General features: G+C 36.3%; 1 protein-coding gene across 6 annotated transcripts in view; it reads right to left on the reverse strand.

The window, feature by feature from the left end:
• Positions 1 to 22,061, reverse strand: part of LOC135214743 (small conductance calcium-activated potassium channel protein-like) — a 541,318-nt gene that overhangs the window by 453,509 nt on the left and 65,748 nt on the right. For 2 of the 6 annotated variants that reach the window (XM_064249084.1, XM_064249082.1), the window contains exon 1: positions 18,188 to 18,720. The exons of 2 other annotated variants lie outside the window; for them this stretch is intronic. In XM_064249084.1, the coding sequence (XP_064105154.1) occupies positions 18,188 to 18,307 (120 nt within the window). In that variant the 5' untranslated portion in view covers positions 18,308 to 18,720. Of the gene's footprint in view, positions 1 to 18,187; positions 18,723 to 22,061 lie in introns of those variants that run through there. 2 more of the 6 variants (XM_064249083.1, XM_064249085.1) reach the window with 2 other exon arrangements.

Consider the following 22,061-nt stretch of genomic DNA (forward strand, 5'->3'; position numbering starts at 1 on the left):
CTAGTTCTCTAAAGGTAGGCTACATAAAACTGGTCGTAAAAAGTGTCTCTCATGGAACATGGTTGTCGTCTATATAAAAAAAAAAATATCTGGAAACAATGTTTGAGGTGGAATTCCAAGAAATACAGGATTCCGAAAACAACCCCGATTATGCCACAGCCTTGCAAGGTCCTCCCAAAACTTAAGAACTTCTAAATTTCCTTTCTTAAGCCTCAAATGAACCACTCGGTGTCCTCTATACACACTCATTTATCAATAAGCCACTTCCATAACGTCCTCAATATCAGCTACTGTTCAATTGCATGAAGCGAGGACATTATCGGTGTCCATCTTCTCCTCTCTAACATTTATAAACTTCAATTCCTTTTCATCAACTTACTGTCCCACATCGGGAAAAATCTGATTCGTCCTTTCTTATATCTTAGATTTTTCACTTTTATAACCCTTATTGCTTAATTGTGTCTACGCAGAAAAATGTTCTCGTGAGTTTCTACATATTTTATTGCTCACTGGAGAACTGCATTCACATTCCTTTCGTACTTACTAGTTTTGGCTTTGATAAATCCTCCTATATTTCCCAACACTTTTAGATTGAATCTGCCATCTTCCTTACTAGTATTAATCTCTAATACCCTTTTATCTCATCCAGGAAGTATTCCTTTACATAAGCTCTCAAATAATTTCATGAATATGCACTCCTATGGCGTCAAAGGACCCAGGCAATTATGATAACAGATACAACACCTAATAATTTCATTCGTTTAATTTTCCTCTAAACGACCAACGTTAATTGCACCATCTTTCCTTATCTCATTGACATTCATATAACTTTTCTAGCTAATCATCTCTGTATGTTTTCATATTTCAGCTTTGCTTCTCTACCACTAGTCATTGCCATATCTACTGCAAACATTAGCCCGTCTTCTTCTCGAACTTTCGAACTGCATCTCGGGATCTTCAAGTGATTCCTCTTATCACTATAGCAACCTATAACAAGTAAAAATGCGGCGAAGTTTCGTCGGCGCAATCGAGTTTTCTGTACAGCTTATAATGCTGTATGACACTTTCAGCCGCGGCTCATGAAACTTTCAGCCACGGCTGGGTGGTAGCCTGCGATGTTGGCACCGCACGATTACTGCTAACTTTAACCTTAAATAAAATATAAATTGCCGAGGCTAGAGGGCTGCAATTTGGTACGCTTGAAAATGGGGGGGTGGTGGGGTGGGGGGGTTGGATGATCATACCAATTTGCAGCCCTTAAGTCTAAATGGTTTTTAAGATCTGAGAGCGGAGAGGAAAAGTGCAGACAGACAGACAGACAGACAGACAAATAGCCATCTGAATATTTTTCTTTTACAAGAAACTAAAAACGATGTCGCTGACACAGCCACAACCATCCTTTGTAATCCCAAAATATCCTTTTGCACTTTTACAATGTAATACATTCTGACAGCCCTCATTACACGATGAACAATTCTTTCTGAAGGTTTCTCAATATTAAATCACATATTTTCTCACTTGGTTCCTTTAAGTTGGCCCTCTTGTATTCTCCGCATTCCACGAGACATCAAATTATTAAATTAATAATCATTACAGGATTGTGTTTGCTTCAGGCAGCATCAGTCCAATTGTTTTGTTTATTTTTTTTTATATTGCCATCTAACTATTCATTGAATTTCTTTGCATTGACGTCCCTCCCGCACGGTGTCGTCTACCCTGCCTGAAATAGTCGCCCCAATTTATTTTTCGTACAAAATATCTTCCTACATTGTTGACTCTACAGTATACCCCCATACAATCATGGCTTTTCTTTCTAAGACATTCCCTTTTCCCCTTCACTGTTCCTTTATTTATTCATCAACCTTCTAAGCTCTTTTATTCTTTTTCCCACTGGCCTTTGTTTAGTCAGTGACTTTTTCCTATAGGCCCCACAAACTCATCTAACCTTTTTGTATTTAACCAAAACCAATATTCGCCACCATTTTCAAACTCCAACCAAAACTGCTATTTTCAATTTTGTTTCCTTTCCATTCTCTCTGTTCCATATGCAGTTACGAATATTTTATTTTTCAAAGTATTCTCCGAAGCCAAGTCCCTCCCTGATTACATTTCCAGGTGACTCTCTCCACCGGCGTTTTTACCCTCACTCCAAACCTGCCACCTGTACCATGTCTTTCTCTGCCACCAACGTTTGCATTTTAATCACCCGGAACAACCAGTCTTTTTCGTTTCCAGACACCCCCTGGAACAGAATGAGATTCTCTCAGAAACCTCCTCTCTCACTGCCAGTTTCCCGTTCTTGTACCATACACACTTATTATCCCAAATCCCTAGATCCAATCTGCACGCAAGAAGCAAATGAAAGAAAAATCACGAAAATAGCAACAAATACAAATAACGGAAGATAAAAATGTTCTCGGTGTCTTTGAGAGTGAGCAGACAACGATGATTATTACCATTTATTTCTGCAATTCATCACCCAGAGCAATTCAGCAAAAGTAACCGGAAAAGACTGAAAAATGAGACATCGTATCATGAAGCAATTAAAAGATAGTCTGGAGTATGAAGGCATGATGAAAACTGTATCATTTTTCAGTTCGCTATAGCACTTGGATGTTTTTTAGAGCATACAGAATGTCGATTTTCATCATGCAAGTAAGAAATAAACAGACAAAAAAGAAGAGATGGTCGAAGAATCTGAACTTCAAGGCAGCAATTTTATGTACACGTATGTTTGATATTGGCGTACACACATCGCTGTATGTACTGCATCTGCACTCTTACTTAAGATACAGGAAATTTTAATTTAGACAAGAATAGATATTTTAGAATGAAAAAGTAAATGACGAAACGATCACCAGTCAAATACGCAAAATCAAAATAATACCTTTCCAATAAATGATTCCGAATTGACGATTCCCGCTAATGTCGCTACATTTTGGAAGCAACTTATTCAAAGCCTATAAATACTGGTGGTTGGTTTGGCATTTCAGAGTCCATAAAAAAGAACAAACTCATCATTCCTGAAATTAATATATCTAAATTTCAAAGGTCACTGCCGTCCTCTAGCCAATACGTATGGACAATGATATCGAGTTTTTTTTGCTTTTTTTTCAGATAGCACGTTGCTTTTGAAGTAGTTAATACAGGAATAAATCTAGCGATCAAAATCAAGTTCCACGCACTAATGATTGGGAGGGGGCTTTCTTGACTCGGGTGCTCCTTGATGTTGCCGTCGGTTACTGCAGTCTTTATATAAACCAAAACTATATTAGCGATCCATAATGAGCTCTGGAAACCGCCCATCAATGCCAGTAATTGTTGGGAATGTTTACGTTATTCATGTGCTAATGAACCTTAGACAATTTCTAATTTACATACAAAATTACCATTAGAAAACGAACAATATCTCCCATTGTAGAAAGTCCTAGAAAAGGATTTCATATTATAAGTTTTACAAATATACATTCAACCGGCAGTCATAGTAACAGCCAAGATTAATGAAAGGAAAGTGAATATATCAACTTTAATCACTCACTTGCAACGCACAACTCATATATTTCATATAGTAAGAAAAATTTCAAGGATAAAAGATAAAATAAAACAACATTGTAAATATTAGTCGAGTAATAGAAAAAGCGTTCCTTTTACTACGAGTTTCCAGTTGCAAAATTAGATTATGTTGGAGAAACTGAATAATATGGAGATATGAAATAGTATAAACATTTACCTTTGAAAGCTGCAGTACCTCAACAAGAATTTCAGATAGCAATAATACGTGAATCGGCAAGTAAATATAGTGATTATATATATATATATATATATATATATATATATATATATATATGTGTGTGTGTGTGTGTGTGTGTGTGTGTGTGTGTGTGTGTATGAATTTTTTTTTTATCACATCACCGTGACATTTCATCTACAAACATTAAACTACAAATATCGTTAAATATCCACTTCGTGCTACGTCGTCGACTGGAGTCGTTGGTTCGGACTGCCGACTGTTCGAATCGTTTAGGTACCAAATCATTTATTACTTATATACTTCCCCTTCGGTAATATTCCGGAAGTTGAACTTCTTTTGTCCTAAAATTCAATATCAACTCACAACCATGTCACCTGATTGGTAGGTTTGTAGCTCGGTAGTTTTTATGAAATTTTGTCACATTCACCGTGACAGTTTATATTTTCACAAATATTAGCCTGAAAATATAATATCCATATCACTAACTGTCGATTTCTTCAATATTTGAGATATTTGGATCTCAATCTTCATTGTGAAGTATAAGAGTATTGCAGTAATTACAATTACACACATACAAACACACACGCATATATATATATATATGTTATATATATATATATATATATATGTGTGTGTGTGTGTGTGTGTGTGTGTGTGTGTGTGTGTGTGTGTGTGTGTCTAGAAAAAATAAGGTCCACATTTTTTTATTTGTCTCTTACCTGGATCTTAGGTTTTGTAAACGACAAACAAGCTACACAGAAATCGTGAAGAAAGTGAGAAGTTAGGTGGCTATTGTGGATTTTACATATATATTCACTCGCACGCACGCACTTATATATATATATATATATATATATATATATATATATATATATATATATAGATATATATATATATATATATATATATATATATATACATATATATATGTGTGTGTGTGCCTGTGTGTGTTTGTATGTGTGTAATTGTAATTACAGTGTTTGGTGTCTTATACATATATATATATATATATATATATATATATATATATATATATATATATATATATATATAAGATGCTCTAGATAAAACTAGAAAGTTAACATAGCCAATTTGCCTTCATGAAAATTGTGGTTTTAAAGTCGGATATAAAAAAAAAAAAAAATAAAAAAAAAAAAAAAAGGGGGGGGGGGGGGGCGGGGCCGAAGCTCTTGTAAAGATTTGTTCAAATAATATACGTGGCACAGGAAAGGATGAAGAATTCGGAGGTAAACAGGAGTACTAAAAAGGTTAATGTATTCTAGATTAGATCTGTATTCCCAAATGGTTTATTTATGCGAAAAGAAAGGTGGCCAACAAGTTTAGAATCCATAAGATTGAGGAAGAAGAATTGAGGAATGCCTAGAAAGGTCAGGATAGAATGCATGGAAGATTTATTTGTGAAAGATAGGGTTACATTTCATTTGTGTGCGGGAGTTATTGATTACTTTTATATCTGGATCTGACGGGAGAACAGTATTTGGTGTCTTATTATATATATATATATATATATATATATATATATATATATATATATATATATATATATATATTATATGACACTACATACTGTTCTCCCGTCAGATCCAGATATAAAAGTAATCAATAACTCCCGCACACAATGAAATGTAACCCTATCTTTCACAAATAAATGTTCCATGCATTCTATCCTGACCTTTCTAGGCATTCCTCAATTCTTCTTCCTCAATCTTATGGATTCTAAACTTGCTGGCCACCTTTCTTTTCACATAAATAAACCATTTGGGAATACAGATCTAATCTAGAATACATTAACATTTTCAGTACTCCTATTTACCTCCGAATTCTTCATCCGCTCCTGTGCCACGTATATTATTTGAACAAATCTTTGCAAGAGCTTCAGCGGCCCCCCCCCTTTTTTTTTTATCTATATCGGACATTAAAACCACAACTTTCATAAAGGAGAATTGGCTATTATAACTTTCTAGTTTTACCTAAACAGCGTTACGGGTTGGTTGTTCTAGAGCATCCTATCCAGGGATTTGTATCTTGCCTCATCCCGTCACCGTCCCTCTATATTTACTTCCAAATCCTAATATAAACCAACAGCATCCAACCTTTGAAAACCATCGTTACATTCATCTCTTATTCTTCATGCCTTCTATGTATCCTCATATCCTTACTCATACTTACATTAACTCTGCTTTCTCCTCTTGCAAGCACTTTCAAACTCTTCCACTTTTTTTATTCTAGTTTGCTTTTTGCCACGTATATTACTTGCTTCATCTGCAAATATCAACAATTACTTATTCTATCCACGATTCATTTCCTTACCACATAACTTTCTAACTTTATCTAAAGTCCTCTCTGTGGCATTTTCAATCACTCTGCTCATAAAAATATTGAGGAATAGCACAACCTTTGTGCTGTACACAAATGCTAACACAAACTGAACTCCCTATATGAATAAATCCTAATCAGTTTCATTAATTTATCTTCTATGCTAGATATCTCAGATTCACAACACATTGCCTCTCTATTGATACTTTCAAGCATCTGATTTAACGGTTTTATAACAAATACTTGTCCACACCGCTCTTTCCGAATGACCCTTACTGTCTTCGGTCTTACTTTCTCATCTTTCCTTGTATGCTATGTAATGTTATGCGGGCACCATCGTCTCAGCTTTTTTTTTTTATCATCACCGCATATACAAAGAAGGGAATATTCTTCTCTTGGAAGCCTTCAGGATCTAACCTTCATCTGCACATACTATAAACACCCTGGTCAGCCACTCAGTTATCATAACACACCATCTTCCTTTTAATTTCATAATCCCTAATTTCTCTCTCCATCCTTCATCCTCTGAATTGCCTTACTCCAACAATCACTTATAGCATTCTCAGCCTTACAATGCACTTCTACTCTTGTGTCATTCAGCTCTACCTCTGCATTCAACTCCCTTGACCAAGGGCTACACGTACCTCAGACAACAAATCACTATTTGTATTTTTTATTATTAAATGAACTTGCTTGTGAAAAGTTTTGTTTACATTAATTGACTATAAAACAACTTTCTGTTTCCTCACATGTTCATACCCGATTTTATCCCTCTATTGTCAAAACTTGCCTCATTCTCTGCATCATTTTTACTAACCTATCCACCCATCTGTAAACATATGCACGATCTTTCCTTCCGTCAAGCAGTCACACCATTAATAATTCTATTGTTTTATCTTTTTTAGCTTCCAAACTTCCGAATTGCTTAGCTCCAGTTACTGTTTTCACTCGGCTCACACCAACAACCACTCTTTGCACTCCTACACCCTATTATTAAAAAGTTATCTACTCCCTTACAGTTCGTTCCTCTCTGTCTTTAACCTTTGCCCATTTTCTCCTTACATGATTCTATCACTATCTTGTTTTACCACATTTGCAACTCCATTGTCACCCATTCCTTTTCGACCTTAACTTCTACTTATTGTTACTATTACCTACACTAAATAATGATCACACCCAGTACCTCTCCGCTTCTCACCATTAAACATTAAACATGACTTTCTTCGTCTCACTGAGAAATATGACAATTCAGCAAATTCTTGATCTCACTATTTTTTTCTTTGCAAACGAACTTAGGAAATTCTACTCTGAAACCGAGTATTTTCAATACTTCTAAACTTTCTAAACCCTGCCACACGCGCACATAACACACATACATACATACATACATACACATACATACATACATACATACATACATACACAGATATATATATATTCTATATATAGTATATAACCTATATACATATATCTCCAAATATTTGGCAGATACCAGACAAAACATCAACTGTTTACATATCAGCTAATTCCAAGTGTTAAGCATTATCGACCTCAGAATTATTATTATCAACGAATTGGACAAGTATCATAGGAAACCCTCGCTCCCACTCTTCCCCCGCTCTCTCTCTCTCTCTCTCTCTCTCTCTCTCTCTCTCTCTCTCTCTCTCATTGACATGGGCTCATTTCCTTTTGAAAATTGGTTCTCCACATAATGCAATGGGTCCACTTCATGGGGATCGCCTCTTCTAAACAAAATGATCAAGAAACCTTGTTCGCCTCTCAAAAATAATTTTAGAGTCTTGAAAACAACTTTTCAGTTCGGTGTAATGGTCTTTTTTCTCTTGAAGCTATTGCAGTTCTCATTCAAAATTATGTCATAACCTCTAGGAAGAATCACTTTGCAAACTTCTACCATTCTCTTGGTATATGGTAACAGCCAGGCACTCTACAAGAAAATGCTCGTTATCTCAATTTTATGTTTTCCCGTCCTCTTGCAATGGTTATCTCCTTAGTAAATGACTTCCTTACATCCATAAGGAAATAACTGAACCTTCTAGTTTAAGAGGTCTTGCCATAGTTATTTTTATTACATGGGTTTATTTCATTATGAAACTAGCCATCACTATTACAGACGATTTTTCTATTCTTATGCACCGTATGATTTTTGTTCAGACAACTTTTTTGTTGGGTTTCCGTTGCTACTTGTCCTCCAAAATAACGGTAGCTTAGTAGACCCTGAAGTATTATTATGGAAGTTGACGTGTCTAGCCACTAACGTCACTATTTTTGTCAAAAATATCTCGGATAAAAACCAAACTTCCAGGGGTTTTATGAGCCTAAACTTGAGCTGTTAAGCGCAAAGATTAAAGTATAGACTAGAATAGAATATTGAATTTAAGCCTAAGACTAAGCACTGGGACTTACGAGGTCATTCAGCGCTGAAACGGAAATTAACAGTCAGTTGCACTATGAAAGAATTGTTAGGAGAGGGTGGAAAGTCAGATGTAAGACGGAAAATATGAACAGCGGTACAGTAAAAGAAATGAAAGAGGTTGCAGCTAGGGGACGAAGGGACGCTGCAAAGACCTTCAAGTAATCCCTACAGTGCACCACGTGATGTGCACCGACGGCAATAACCTCCAAAGGGGGAAGATTCAAGTATAAGCACTTTCACTAATTGTGTTTGGAGTCACAGGTGAATGGAAACACATGGCCTCTGAGTTGAGCAGAGATTATAAATGAAACAGTCAACACCGATGAAAGCATCATGCTATTCAAGCTCCCTTTCCTTGTCCGGTCAGCAATTTGTTCTCCGAATCGGTCGCTGGATACAGTTCCAGGATATCTGTTTGTGCCCTAGCCTGGAGATTTGCTTGTGCAGAGCGACCGTATGCAGCATAATTCAACAGAATTTTTTTTTTTAATCTTTTTTTTTTAATGTTCTTTTTTTCTCCAAGTTTTCCCCCGTTCAGCAATCAGTTTCCTCGTATGTTACATTTTCCTAAATATGCAGCATAATGCAACAGAATTTTTTTTTTTTAATGTTCTTTTTATCTCTAAGTTTTCCCCCGTTCAGCAATCAGTTTCCTCGTATGTTACATTTCCTGAATATGCAAGCCTGAATCGTTAATATCTTGTGACATTTCTGGTATTTATTGGTATTAATGAAATTCTTTATGTAAATATATTTGTTTTCACGCATTTAACTAATAAATGACCATTTCATTATCAGTAATTCGAAATTTCACATTAATCTGGGTCATTATTATTTTATATAGAGAGATCATTTTTGTAAAGGATAGTTATTTCGAGTCAGTTTCAAAACTCTAGATGAACAAATAGAGGAAATGGCAAAAAGAGGCTGTGCATTCATTTTCGAAATGTGCATTTGGTAAGATGAGACGAGTATAAGGAGATAACTAATACCAATAATAATAATAATAATAAAATAGGGAAGGGTTAATGGCACGTGAGAGACGTATATAATGAAGTCAAAGATTCAGCACGCAATGTTAGTCGGCATTAGGAGGCAGGGAGAGGGAATGAGAGCAGTAAGTGGCGGAATGAACACCTGAGACGCTAAGCAAAGAAAAAGCGAGAATGCTTGAAATGCAATTGCATGAAAAAAAGGAAGGCAAGAGGATGGCGGGTAATCAAGAAAAATGTGAAAGAGACAAAGGAGGAAAATATGAGCAAGAAAATTGGGAATGGGGATTTGTTTTACAGAAGAATACAGACAGAGAAAAGAGCCAATAGAATAAAATATACAAATAGAGTGGTAGAGTCTGACATGAATGTTATGGAAGCAGAATATGTGTTAGAATGGGCAGTAGGGGACCTTGTTTGTGAGGTCAAGACAAGGATGCACTATATCTCTATGGGTGGATAGATGTGGGAGTCAGAATAGGAAGTTATGTGAAGTTATGTGACGTTATGTGGTATGAAAATGGCTCTTGAACGGAGTGCAGAATGGCTAAACTTCGCAGTTGATACAGTACAGACTGAGGATAGTAAATAGACTGCAGCAACTAGTGAAAGAATTTCGAAGGTTTGCAAGAGAAGTGAGGTTAAAGCTAAACTGGCAAAGAGTGAGGTTATGAGTACAGAGAGAAACTAAGATGAAGGAGCTATGAAAGAGTGTTATTCGGGATGAAGGGGGGTGAGGGGGACCGGAAGTGATTTATCTGTAAAAATACTTGGGAATAAATGTAACTGAAGATGGTACAGCAGATGGTACAGGTGAAGCAAGGACTGTAGCAAGATCAGGAAAAGATGATGAAGAAACAATAAATCATTAAGAATATAATGACATGTGTATGAAACGGTTGTTAAGCCAGCTGTCCTTTATGGAAGTGAAGTATGGATACTCCGTGCGAATGGGAAAAGAAGGCTGATGAACTGTTGAAGTGAACCATCTGTGAAGTGTATGGGATATAAGAAGAACTATGATAATGATAAATCATTGATATGCATAAAGAAAATAGTACGAAAGTAAATAATAATGAAAAGCCGAATCACTCTTTTGGGATGATTTCGTCATTAGGGAAAAATGACAGACAGTTAAAAGAGTCAGGAGACTAGATAGGAGAAAGAAACTTCTGGAGAAGTATGTAAAGTATAGGACTTGACATCCAGGAACCACGAAAGTCCTGGTAAGGTTAAGTTAAATGGCACAGTATATGTAGGGCGCTTAAAATGTTTATGAAGCTGCTAATGCTAAGTTATTTCCTACGGAGGACAGTTTTCTAGTTGTCTCCTTGTGATTCATGTGCTAAATAAATAAATAAATAAATATATATAGTATATATATATATATATATATATACATATATATATATATATATATATATGCACACACACACACTACACACACACATATATATATATATATATATCATATATATATAATATATATATATATCTATATATATATATATAAACGAATACCACCAGGAAAAATGATGGCAGAAATCACAAGCGGCTTTCCGTCTTCACTGAGACATTCCTTGACAATGTCTAAGTAAAGACGAAAGCGCTTGGATTTCTGCCTATTATTTTCCTGGGGTATTCGCTTATTTAATGAAGTCACGTGCATCTACTGTGATTTTTAAAGCATATACTATATAATATATATATATATATATATATTATATATATATAATATATATATATATATATATAATGGTATTTAGGTAATGTATTTCCCATTACTGAAACTTGAAAGTTTCTGTTCAAAATCTGAAGGTAGTAGCTTTTTCTCTCTCTCTCTTTGAAGACGGTTCGGTTGAAGTCTGCAGTCCTCATCCTCCCCAAAAGGAAACTAACCAATATCATTTGTAAGTCATATAAATGCAGATTATTGATTTATTGATTATAGTAGAGTTTCACAGAGTTCCCTATCGGTATTGTAGTTCATTATAGGTCATGGGACATCAAGACATCAATACCAGACGCATCACGAGCGAAAGGCATAATTATCTTATACCGAGTCTCTCTCTCTCTCTCTCTCTCTCTCTCTCTCTCTCTCTCTCTCTCTCTCTCTCTCTCTTTTTGACATTTTTCCTCTCGGATTCTCCTAAGTATTTTATACTGTATTGTATTATATTTCTTTGATTGCAGCAAAACCATCTATTCCGGGTAACTAACATCAAAAGCAGGTACAAAGCGATAACATCTGATACCTGGGACTTTGCTCTCATCTTTGAATTAGATGATCGCATCGCCATGAAAGGAATCCTCCTTCTTCCGACAGCGTTTCCATTGACAATATTCGTAATACAAGAGAGAGACTGTTGTTTTACGACATTGCAAGTCATTATTAACTGAACAAAATAAAATACTTATTTCCTTCACACAACGACAAAGCTAAATTTTAACGACATTAATACTTACAAGTCATATAACAGAACATTATTCGACATTTATTTCATTGTTCTTCCCATGATTCACACACCCTGAATACAGATTTAAGAACGACTTCAAAGCTTACACCCCATTCATTTAGAACCTTACATTCTACAATGCACCTAAAACACAAATGAGAACGTTGAGTCACTGTGCATCACAAATACACCCCAGCAGATCCAAGCTGCCAAGTATCATCAAACATAATAACAGGAAGGTAGAAGAAAGGCTTAACATTTTAAATGTTTTTAATGAAAACGATAATACTGTTTTTTCTTAATGAACAGTAATACTACAATGTGAATATTCGATTGATGTGCGGAGTACTGACTCTCATTACATATACACGCGAAATCTACGAAGCAAAGGATGTTTATAATAAAAAAAAAAGAGTCAGATATGAGATGCAAGGTTAGGTGTCTGCAAGTGTTGTAACCCATTCATACTGACCTGAGTCAGGACAAGGGGCATTACACTACAGTATCTCTCACTAGTCGAAAAAAATAAAAAATAAGAAATGTAATGAAATTGTCATGCGTTGATGGAGCAATTAATGTGCGTCAAACACTCGTTTGAAAGGAAAAATAAAAAAAGGATAAAATAGAGCAGGGAGTAAATAGCTTCTATCATGTCTACGAATTATTAAATAGAAGAAGAATAAATACTCTTAAAACCTAGCTGGGACTGATCAGCCACCATTGCATCTTTCACTCGTTGGAAAGAGGAAAACTAAAGTGTCTCAAAGCCAGCAGTGAAAAGGCAGCTACAACTGCATCTTTCACCCGTTGGAAAGATTTTGGGGAGAGGAAAAATAAAGAACAAGTCACAGGACCGAGCAATAAATAAGCAATAAATAAACAGCAACAATTGTGTCATTCGCTGGTTTGAAGGAGTGAGAATAACACAAGCATAAAACCCAGCTTTACTATTCCGTCTTCACTGCCTTGAAGAATAAACAAGCAAACAATGCGCTTTGAAACAATAGAGTTTTATGTAGTACATCGTATAATGCTGCATGAAACTCTCAGTCACAGCCATGGAACTCTCAGTCGCTGCCCATGAAACTTCCAGCCAAGGCCCGGTGATGGCCTGTGGTGTTGGCATCTATAGCCGGCTGATATTAACTTTAAATAAAATTAAAACTACATAGGCTACAGGGCTACAATTTGGTAGGTTTGAAGACTGAAGGGTGGATTACCAACATACTACAAACCTGCAGCCGTCCAGCCTCAGTAGTTTCTCATAAGTTTTCTTTTACAGAAAATTAAAAAGCTGTCTTATAATTCGTTAGTAATGAACAGCTACTGTTCCGTCTTTCACTGGTTAGGGAGGGTAGAAAAAGAAAAAAAAAAACTGCAAAATCCAGCAGTCATTAAGCAGGTAAAACTGTCTCGCACAGGTTGGAAAGATGCTGAGAAGGAAGACAGAGGAAATGGCATAAAATCCAGCGCAGTAAGAATAAAAAACAAAAAAAAATGCAAAATCTGCGAATGATTAAAAAGCAACGATCGGATTTTTCACTGGCTAGAAAGAGGACGTAACATCTTTGAAAAAATTCATACAATACAGTAGAGATTAAACATCTGATATCTTTCACGTGTTTGAAAGAGGAAGAATGAAAATACTAAGAAAAAAAAGAAGCAAAGAAAGTACTGCCGCATCAGTTACCGTTTTAAAAAAGGAAGAATAACGAAATCGTAGAATTCCGCAAATGAATAAACAGCTGGTATGGTATCTTTCACTAATTTGAAAGAGGAATTAAAAAATAGATTATTTTTAACTATTTGGAAAGAGGGAGAATAAAAAAATGGGGGTAAAATCTAACTACCATTTTTTATAGGAAAGCGGAAGGATAAACAAAAATACACCAAAAAATTCATCTTTGAGTAAACAGCTACTCTTTTTCACTGTTTTCAAAGAGAATGTAAAAAGTCATGAATTTCAGCAGTGATTAAACAATTACTGTTGTGCCTTTCATTAGCCTCAAAGGAAAATAAAAAGACAACATAAAATAAAAGATCTAAAAAAATGGTTACTAATGAATTTTTCACTGTTTTGAAAGAGTGAGAATAAACATGTCAGCTACTCTGGCTTTTGTCGGTGGTTTGAATGAAATTTTTTTTTTTAAATTCCAGCAGTAACTATTACTGCCTATTTCACTTCTTGGACAGAGGAAGCAGAAACAAACTCATATGAACCAACAGTGATTAAACAGCTACTATTGCATCTTTTACTGAAAGAATTAAATAAGTCAGTCATATAATGAGCCTTAGAATAAGGACGTACTATTGGTTGGTCCACCATTTCTGAAAATCAGTGAATAAACTACTAATTTTGCACATGACACCGATTCGAAAGACGAAGAATGCAAATATAAGTCATTATAATTGTGTGTCAAGAAACCTTACTCATTTCAAAAGTATTCCATAGGAGGAGGCAAACATTTGCCTCTGAAAGGGAATATGTAAAATAGCTGAGGTGAGTCCTAAGCAACTGGACAAAATAAGAGAGAGACAAAAGTATACAGCAATAAGGTAACAAAAACTTTAAAAGAACAACAGCTCAGAGTCGTGAAATAAAATCGGACAAAAATTGAGAAAAATATAAAATAAACTTTGGAAATGTAGTGTAAGGAATAAAATGCGTCAATAAATGAAACGAGAAAAAGAACCACTTGTGCCGAAAACGATTAGCAATTTCGGGGAAGGAAGAATAACATCTGGGAAAAAGAAACTACAATAATAGTTGAACGTACAAAGGGCAGAAATATTTCACAGGTGAAATGAACCAATTTACAAACTGACAGCTGGCAAAAGAAAGCAAAACAGAAAAATTTATTATAGAAACATTGAGGGGAAACCCACAAGTCGCGTCATTTTGAAATGAGATATATAATCACGAACAGGGTAAACGAGACCTGTAACAGGAAGAGAGATGAGTCAAGCTCAGGACCAGTAAAAGGGTCTTATAATTCGAGAGTGAGAGGGGAATGAAATAGAGTGAAATGAGGAGCTTTGGAGAAAAACGACTTGACTGATGTGAATATAAACATACAGCAATTCGATAGTAAAGAAATAATCTGGGTAAAAGTACATAGATTACGAAAAGACTGCAATTCATAATGCCAAACCATATCATTACGAAGTCTCAAATATAAATAAAAAGCTAAACACCCAAAAATGACTTCCGCTGCTACCGACTGCTTCTTGCTCCCTAAATCATATTTCTTAGGACATGACAACCATTGAGACGAGAAGAATATGTAAACAATGTTCTTCCAATATTTTCTGAGCTAATGAACATATTGTCCCACGCGTGGATATGGACCATGAAAATACGGAAAAAGAATAATTCTTTAAATTAAAATATATAATCCCATTCTGGAAGCATTTTGCAACCAGTTATTACTGTAATTTCATTTGAAAATTCCCATGTTCCGAAAATAATAATAAAAAAAACAAATTTTGTACGCAATAAGAAATGTTTACAAAACCTTTATAACGAATACTTTCTATACATACACACATAGATACATATGAACACACACAAAAACATATCAAGCATATAAATACACGCACACACACAAACCACACACACACACACACACACATATATATATATTATATATATATATATATATATATATATATGGTTGATATTCATTCATTTAGACGGAACAGATACCCTAGTTGACAGTTAGAACAGTGGAAACGAGACTTAGTCCCCATATAATCCTCTCAAAGTAACACCACCTCTATTTCACTATGCTCTAATCCGTATTATATAAATCGGCAAGACTGGAGTAATGGATGTTTCCCCCTGATGGTGATAAAGGCCTTGTTAATTAATGAAGAGTAGCCACTTATAAGGGATGCGCCAAAACGTCTGACTACTCAAGTACTCAGATCTCCCTGCTGCGCCTAAAAGTTGAATTCTACTAATGCCGATCCTGTTTCCCTTGGCCCTCCTAAGCACCGTGCATAGGCCTAGAGGAAGCAAATAAGCCACAACAACAGTTGTCAGCCAGAAGGTGCTGTAATATACTTCAAATATCGGGTACTAAATGACATGAGCAGGGTGACGTTCCAGAAGCCCAGGTCTTAGACTGTTCATACGAGAGTGACCTGGAAAAGAAGTATCCAGGCCTCTGCCTCTTACTGTATCGCCAGCGTGAAAGTGCACCGCCAAGCTCTTTCCTCCAACCTCAGGGCTACTCCCTGCTAACACCGGACATCGAAATTGCATTGACTGGCGAAAGAAAAGGAGCACACGTGTCAAGTTGAGTTTAGAATAGACATATTTTCGAAGAGTGTAAAGAAATTAGAGTGTTATTGGTTTATCAAAGTTGAAATACAAACAAAGGTATAGAAGTCATCGAGTGTTCATCAAAGTGTATGAATCAGTGTTTTAGAGTAATCCATCAATCTGCATAGTGGTGATACAGGGATCAAAAGGGTGACCAGGGTTGTCAGAAAGGTCTCAGGAAAAATGCAAGGAGTGTGACTCATTCCTTCTGTATAAGAACAGAAGTTAGAAGTAAATGTAAAAACTACGGCAATATAATATTCACTTATAGTTTAGACAAAGAAGTTCCTCGTTGGACAAGTGGTACGCATGCTCACCTACCGATTTGGTAGTAGCGAGTTCGACTCCCCGCTCTGCCAACGTGGAATCAGAAGAATTTATTTCTGATGATAAAAATTCATTTCTCGATATAATGTGGTTCGGACCTCACAATAAGCAGTGGGTCCCGTTGCTAGGTAACCAATTGGTTCCTAGGCACATAAAAATATCTAATCCCTCCGGCCAGTCCTAGGAGAGCTGTTAATTAGCTCAGTGGTCTGGCTAAACCAAGATGTACTTAACTTTAGACAAGGGAGAGAATATTTTGGATCAGCCATATTTTATGAAACGGTCGTGTAAGAGGTTTGAAAATACTGTTAAATAATGTATAGGATGACCTATCAGGAAAAGAGGGGGTTGCATGACTTGAGGTTTTGATGAGGACAGAGGTGAATCGTGCACCAGACGAGAAAAGGAAATGAGGGCGGACTGTCAGAAAGTCTGGGAATGAAAGGACACAAAATGGTAACTGAAGACTTATTACCAGGTCTCTTCATGGAAGTGAAATGTGGCTGTTGATTCTCATAAAAAAAAGGAGTGGAAACTGATCGAATGATCTGGTGTATTGGCAACTTAAAGCATACGTAAGAGCGTCTGGAGGTGATGGATGAATGGTTTAATATATGCAGAGGTGTTGATGAGCAGCTGATGAGGTTTAAATGATGAGCGTACATAAGTCCTTGGTAAGTTTCCGTCACACACACACACACACACACACACACACACACACACACACACACACACACACACACACACACATATATATATATATATATATATATATATATATATATATATATATATATATATATATATGTGTGTGTGTGTGTGTGTGTGGTGTGTGTGAGGTTTAAATTACGAGTACATAAGTTTGGTAAGTTTTCGTCATAGAGAAAATACTCTCTCTCTCTCTCCTCTCTCTCTTCTCTCTCTCTCTCTCTCTCTCTCTCTCTCGCACACACACACATTTATATAAATATAAGAGAGAGAGAGAGAGAGAGAGAGAGAGAGAGAGAGAGAGAGAGCGAGAGAGAGAGAAACTATTAGGAGTTGTTGAACTACCGTAGTTCCTTGAGCATTAATAATGGTAATACAGTAAAGTGCTTCAGGCAAATCATAAATCCATCAGAACTTGAAGGTGTTTTGCTGTGAAGAAGACGTGAGAGAGGAATGTGTGTGTGTGGCACTAAAACAAGCACATCCACAAAGAGAAAATAACAAATGAGAGTCTTGAAGTGTATATGTAAGGTTTCACTTTCTCCTCCAATACAGAAAGAAACGAAGATACTCCACTGACACATTCCCTTCCCCTCATTTAATTCCGTAGAATAAGCTTAAAGGGATCATCTGCGTATTTAGGCGTGATACATGTTTTCATGTGCGCACAGGTAACGTTCCTCGAAAATGAGTTGATATAACACTTGGTACTTCTTTAGTTCCCTGTGGCCTTAGCTAAATGAATGCGTGTGGATATGAGGGAGAAGTATTGTAAAAATAAAATGGTAACACATTTTGAATAACACATTAGGGTATGTGTACACATGAAAATAAGCTCTTCAGGAGACGACTAACCTGAAATTTACAGAACCAGACTTTCTTGGAAGGGTGACTGGTTTCTTCCTGGGCCCTGGAAGAGGCGGCTCCGTCGCTTCCAAACCACCCACTCGGATGGCATTGTGATGCAATCGGCATTCAGGGGTTTCCTTCAATACACCACCTCCACTGGTCCAAGGTGCTTCTACAAGGGCCATTAAAACAAACCGGGCTGCGAATACTGTGGTCATACGATTGGCACTGAATAGAGCGAGGACGGGATGACTAGATTTTCTTTCATACGAAATAAATCGACTTCACTGTGAATCAGCCATCACTCGCAGATAACCAATTAAGTTCCCGCCGACTGTACACAAGGCGCTGTGGTACTTATAAGCGTTACTATTGCCTGAAGTTACGGTTAATTATATAAAGGGAATGAATTTAGCGGAAGTGAATGGTCTACGATGGCAATTCAGTGAACCTCCTTTTGTTTGTTATTTTCAACACATCCAATGCAGATTGATATATAAATCCAACTGCTAGAAATGTATTCCTGTTCTACAGTGTGGAACTGGAGTGCAAAAAATTAGGTGATTTTTTTCATATAGAAAACCATGAAGCTTTGCACAGTAGTAGCATGTTTGAAATAAACTATTTTACAACCATGCAAGCTCCGGAAATTTAACTAAATTTAGGCCTGGCAACCATTTTTCAATATTGCAGCCATGGGATTTCTAAGATATGATTTTGATATTGAATTTGATGGTGTTTTAAGTCTGAAATGACTTCGTAAGTTTTACAGGACAACGAATATAGCGAGCATGGTTGCTAATAAGTTAATAGATATTGATGTCTTCTCTAAGGTTTTGAGGTAAGAGGAATCCATCTAACTGTTTAGGTAATGATCAAAGCAGAAGTAGACCGGAAATTGCATAGGGTTTTCTATTTACAAGGCCCCAATCATATCTGCCAATTGACTTAACTTTAAATACCCAGGTAAAATTCTCAAGTCTTGCCCAATTTTTTTTCCTCTTCCATATTTCCCTACTAGAAAATGCATGACCATTTTATCAGTAATACAGTAATTACTGTTTCTGCAAAATGACATCTGTTATTTCCATTATCTTTCTAATTCCTATCAAATAACAAGATTATACATGGTCACTGCCTTGCTCTGGATCATCGAGATAAAGGAAACCTGTATAACATCATACCCAATGACTTTCTGCAATAGGCAGGACCTTGGGAGAATGGTTTCCTGAACTTATTCGGCAATTCTAGCATTTAGTACGATACCAGGTGCGATAACAGAAGAAAATCTTTAATTACTGGAAATGTTTACTATCCTCTATGACCAAACTAGTAAACCTAAATTTAGAAATCACTGAAACAAGGATGTACCCATTTACAAGGAAAGGCAGGACAATGTACAGCATCCTAACAATTCTCTGAGCTATGGTACAACAGGAAGAAATCAATTTGTCAATGCTGCACTAATAAGAGAAACCTATTAAGTTCAACACTGCCGTTATCTGTCCATTATAATGAGGATGGAGTGCTCCAAATAACTGGAACTACTATAGAGTACCTTACGTTTGGCCAGTTCAGCCCCCAGCTTTAATGGACAATATGATAGACACCTGTCATCATAAGAATCAGTTTTACACACATATACTATCAAAATAATAATCTCACAAAGGTAACCCTTTAAGGTACAGAAATATGTCATTTCATGATAACTGATGGAACTATAGATAGCACTCAAGCAAATAAAGTAATAAAAGTCTCAATGAATACTTAAATAACAGAAGCTATCTAGGATTTCCGAAGTGAAGATTACTTTATCATGATTTAAATATGCTCGATGGTTCCTTATGCCCGACTCACACATTGGCGATTTACGACCGCACAAGTCGTAACAGCCGAAAATTTACTCACTATGACGCCATTACGATGCAATTATGACCAAGTCGCCAACAATCGCCCTGAATGTAACTGTGTTGCCAAGTTTGGCAAAGTGCGCCAAGTGATGGCAGAAGCACAACACCACCCAAAACATATGCAGTCGAGTCATGACAACTGTCATTTGTTGTGCAAGAGGCAACACTGATGCAATGGCGTCGCCATTCGATAGCGCAAGTCGCAACTCGCAATTGCGACATGTGCCATCCATTACGACGTGAGACGTGAATTGCCATGCTGACACGGCAGTCCAGCGTACGTGCCGTGTTGGCTGCAACCTGGCAACGCTGCCTTGAACGCACGTCGCCGAACATAAAAGGTAGCAGCCCACACGAGAGGTCACCAGTCTTTCACGAGTGACCTCACCGTAACCTCTGCTGCTCTCCTCGCTGTGCCCTTCAGGATGCTCCTTACCCTTCTGCAGCACCTGCCCAATGCCAGGGTTCTTTGTCCTCTGCTTCTGCTTCTTCTGCTAACGGTAACCTCCAGCAGCAGTAACCGTCCAACTTTTTTTAGCAAAACATGAAATATCACAATTTTTTAATTTTTTTTTATTTCTTTAATAATAAGACTTACAACGTTGTAGATTTCTATTTGGAAGTGGCATTACTGATGCAGTAAAATAAACCAACCTTTCTACAAATGCAACTGACGCTTGTCCCCTCTTCTACTGCATTGAATTGCGATTCACTTGAGCAAGTAGTACCATACGAAACTTCTGCAAAGGCACCAAACTAACCTCTTGCTAGGGACCACTTTCTGGAAGTCTGTCTTGACTCACAGATAAATGATTCCCACAGTAAAGCAGTTAAAAAGAGAGGCAGTGAAATAGTGGTGGTAATCGCGCATACAACTCATTTGAAGACCCGAAAATAATGAGACAAAATTACGTATTTTAAGTAAGATATCTGGCTAGCTATCACGTAGTAAATGCCTTTTGGTGTTAATCTTCCATAATGACATTGTATTTTCTGATCTTCCACGGTTCATTTTATTATCATTATTATTATTGGAAAAGTAAATCCACAATAGTCTGTCTGTTTGATTTTGTTATTTAAAATACAAAGCATAAAGCTTTCGATGACCTGCACGGTCCTCCTTGTCAATCTCAATTATTATTATTAGTTTTATTATTATTATTGTTAAAAAGAATGGCAGAATTAAGCGAGTTGATTTTATATATTGTTTTTTCTATTTTCCTTACAATTCGCTTCTCAGGCTCAGCGATGTTTCTCAGTAACTGGCCAATATTCATATTGGGAATCTTCAAAAAATTATAAATGCCGAGGGTAATCTTTTATTAGAACAGGATATCAGGTCCAGGTCAAGCAGGGGTCATCGTCAGTGCCGGTATTATTCCGGAATAATACCGGCACTGACGACGACCCCTGCTTGACCTGGACCTGAGATCCTGTTCTAATAAAAATAAAAGATTACCTTCAGCATTTATAATTTTTTGAAATTATAAATTGTAAGGAAAATAAAAAATAAAACAATATATAAAATCAACTCGCTTAATTCTGCCATCCTTTTTTAATAGTATTATTATTATTATTATTATTATTATTATTATTATTATTATTGAAGAAAAATAACGACTGCTTCTTTGTTTTCACAATAAGTGTAAAGGAAACGATTTTCTTTTTTCGTTTTTATGATATGAAAAATTTACATATCTCAGATGTTACACGTTAACAGTAATAATTAAATCACAAAGTGATCGGTAACACTACCTGTCTTCAGAAGCCCTTTAGACTTTTGGCCGAAAGCGAAGGAATTAAATCAACATTGTGTTTTGTGTAACAACCAAATATGAAAACTATACAAGATATAAAAACGAAATCAAAGGAAAAAGTATTGCGTTCCATCCATTATGATAATCATTGTTATTTCTGTTATTATTTAGGTGTCAGAAGGCGTTCCATAGATTTAACGGAAAGTCAGTCTT

This window comes from Macrobrachium nipponense, chromosome 46, assembly GCF_015104395.2.
Source record: "Macrobrachium nipponense isolate FS-2020 chromosome 46, ASM1510439v2, whole genome shotgun sequence".
NCBI lineage: Eukaryota > Metazoa > Arthropoda > Malacostraca > Decapoda > Palaemonidae > Macrobrachium > Macrobrachium nipponense.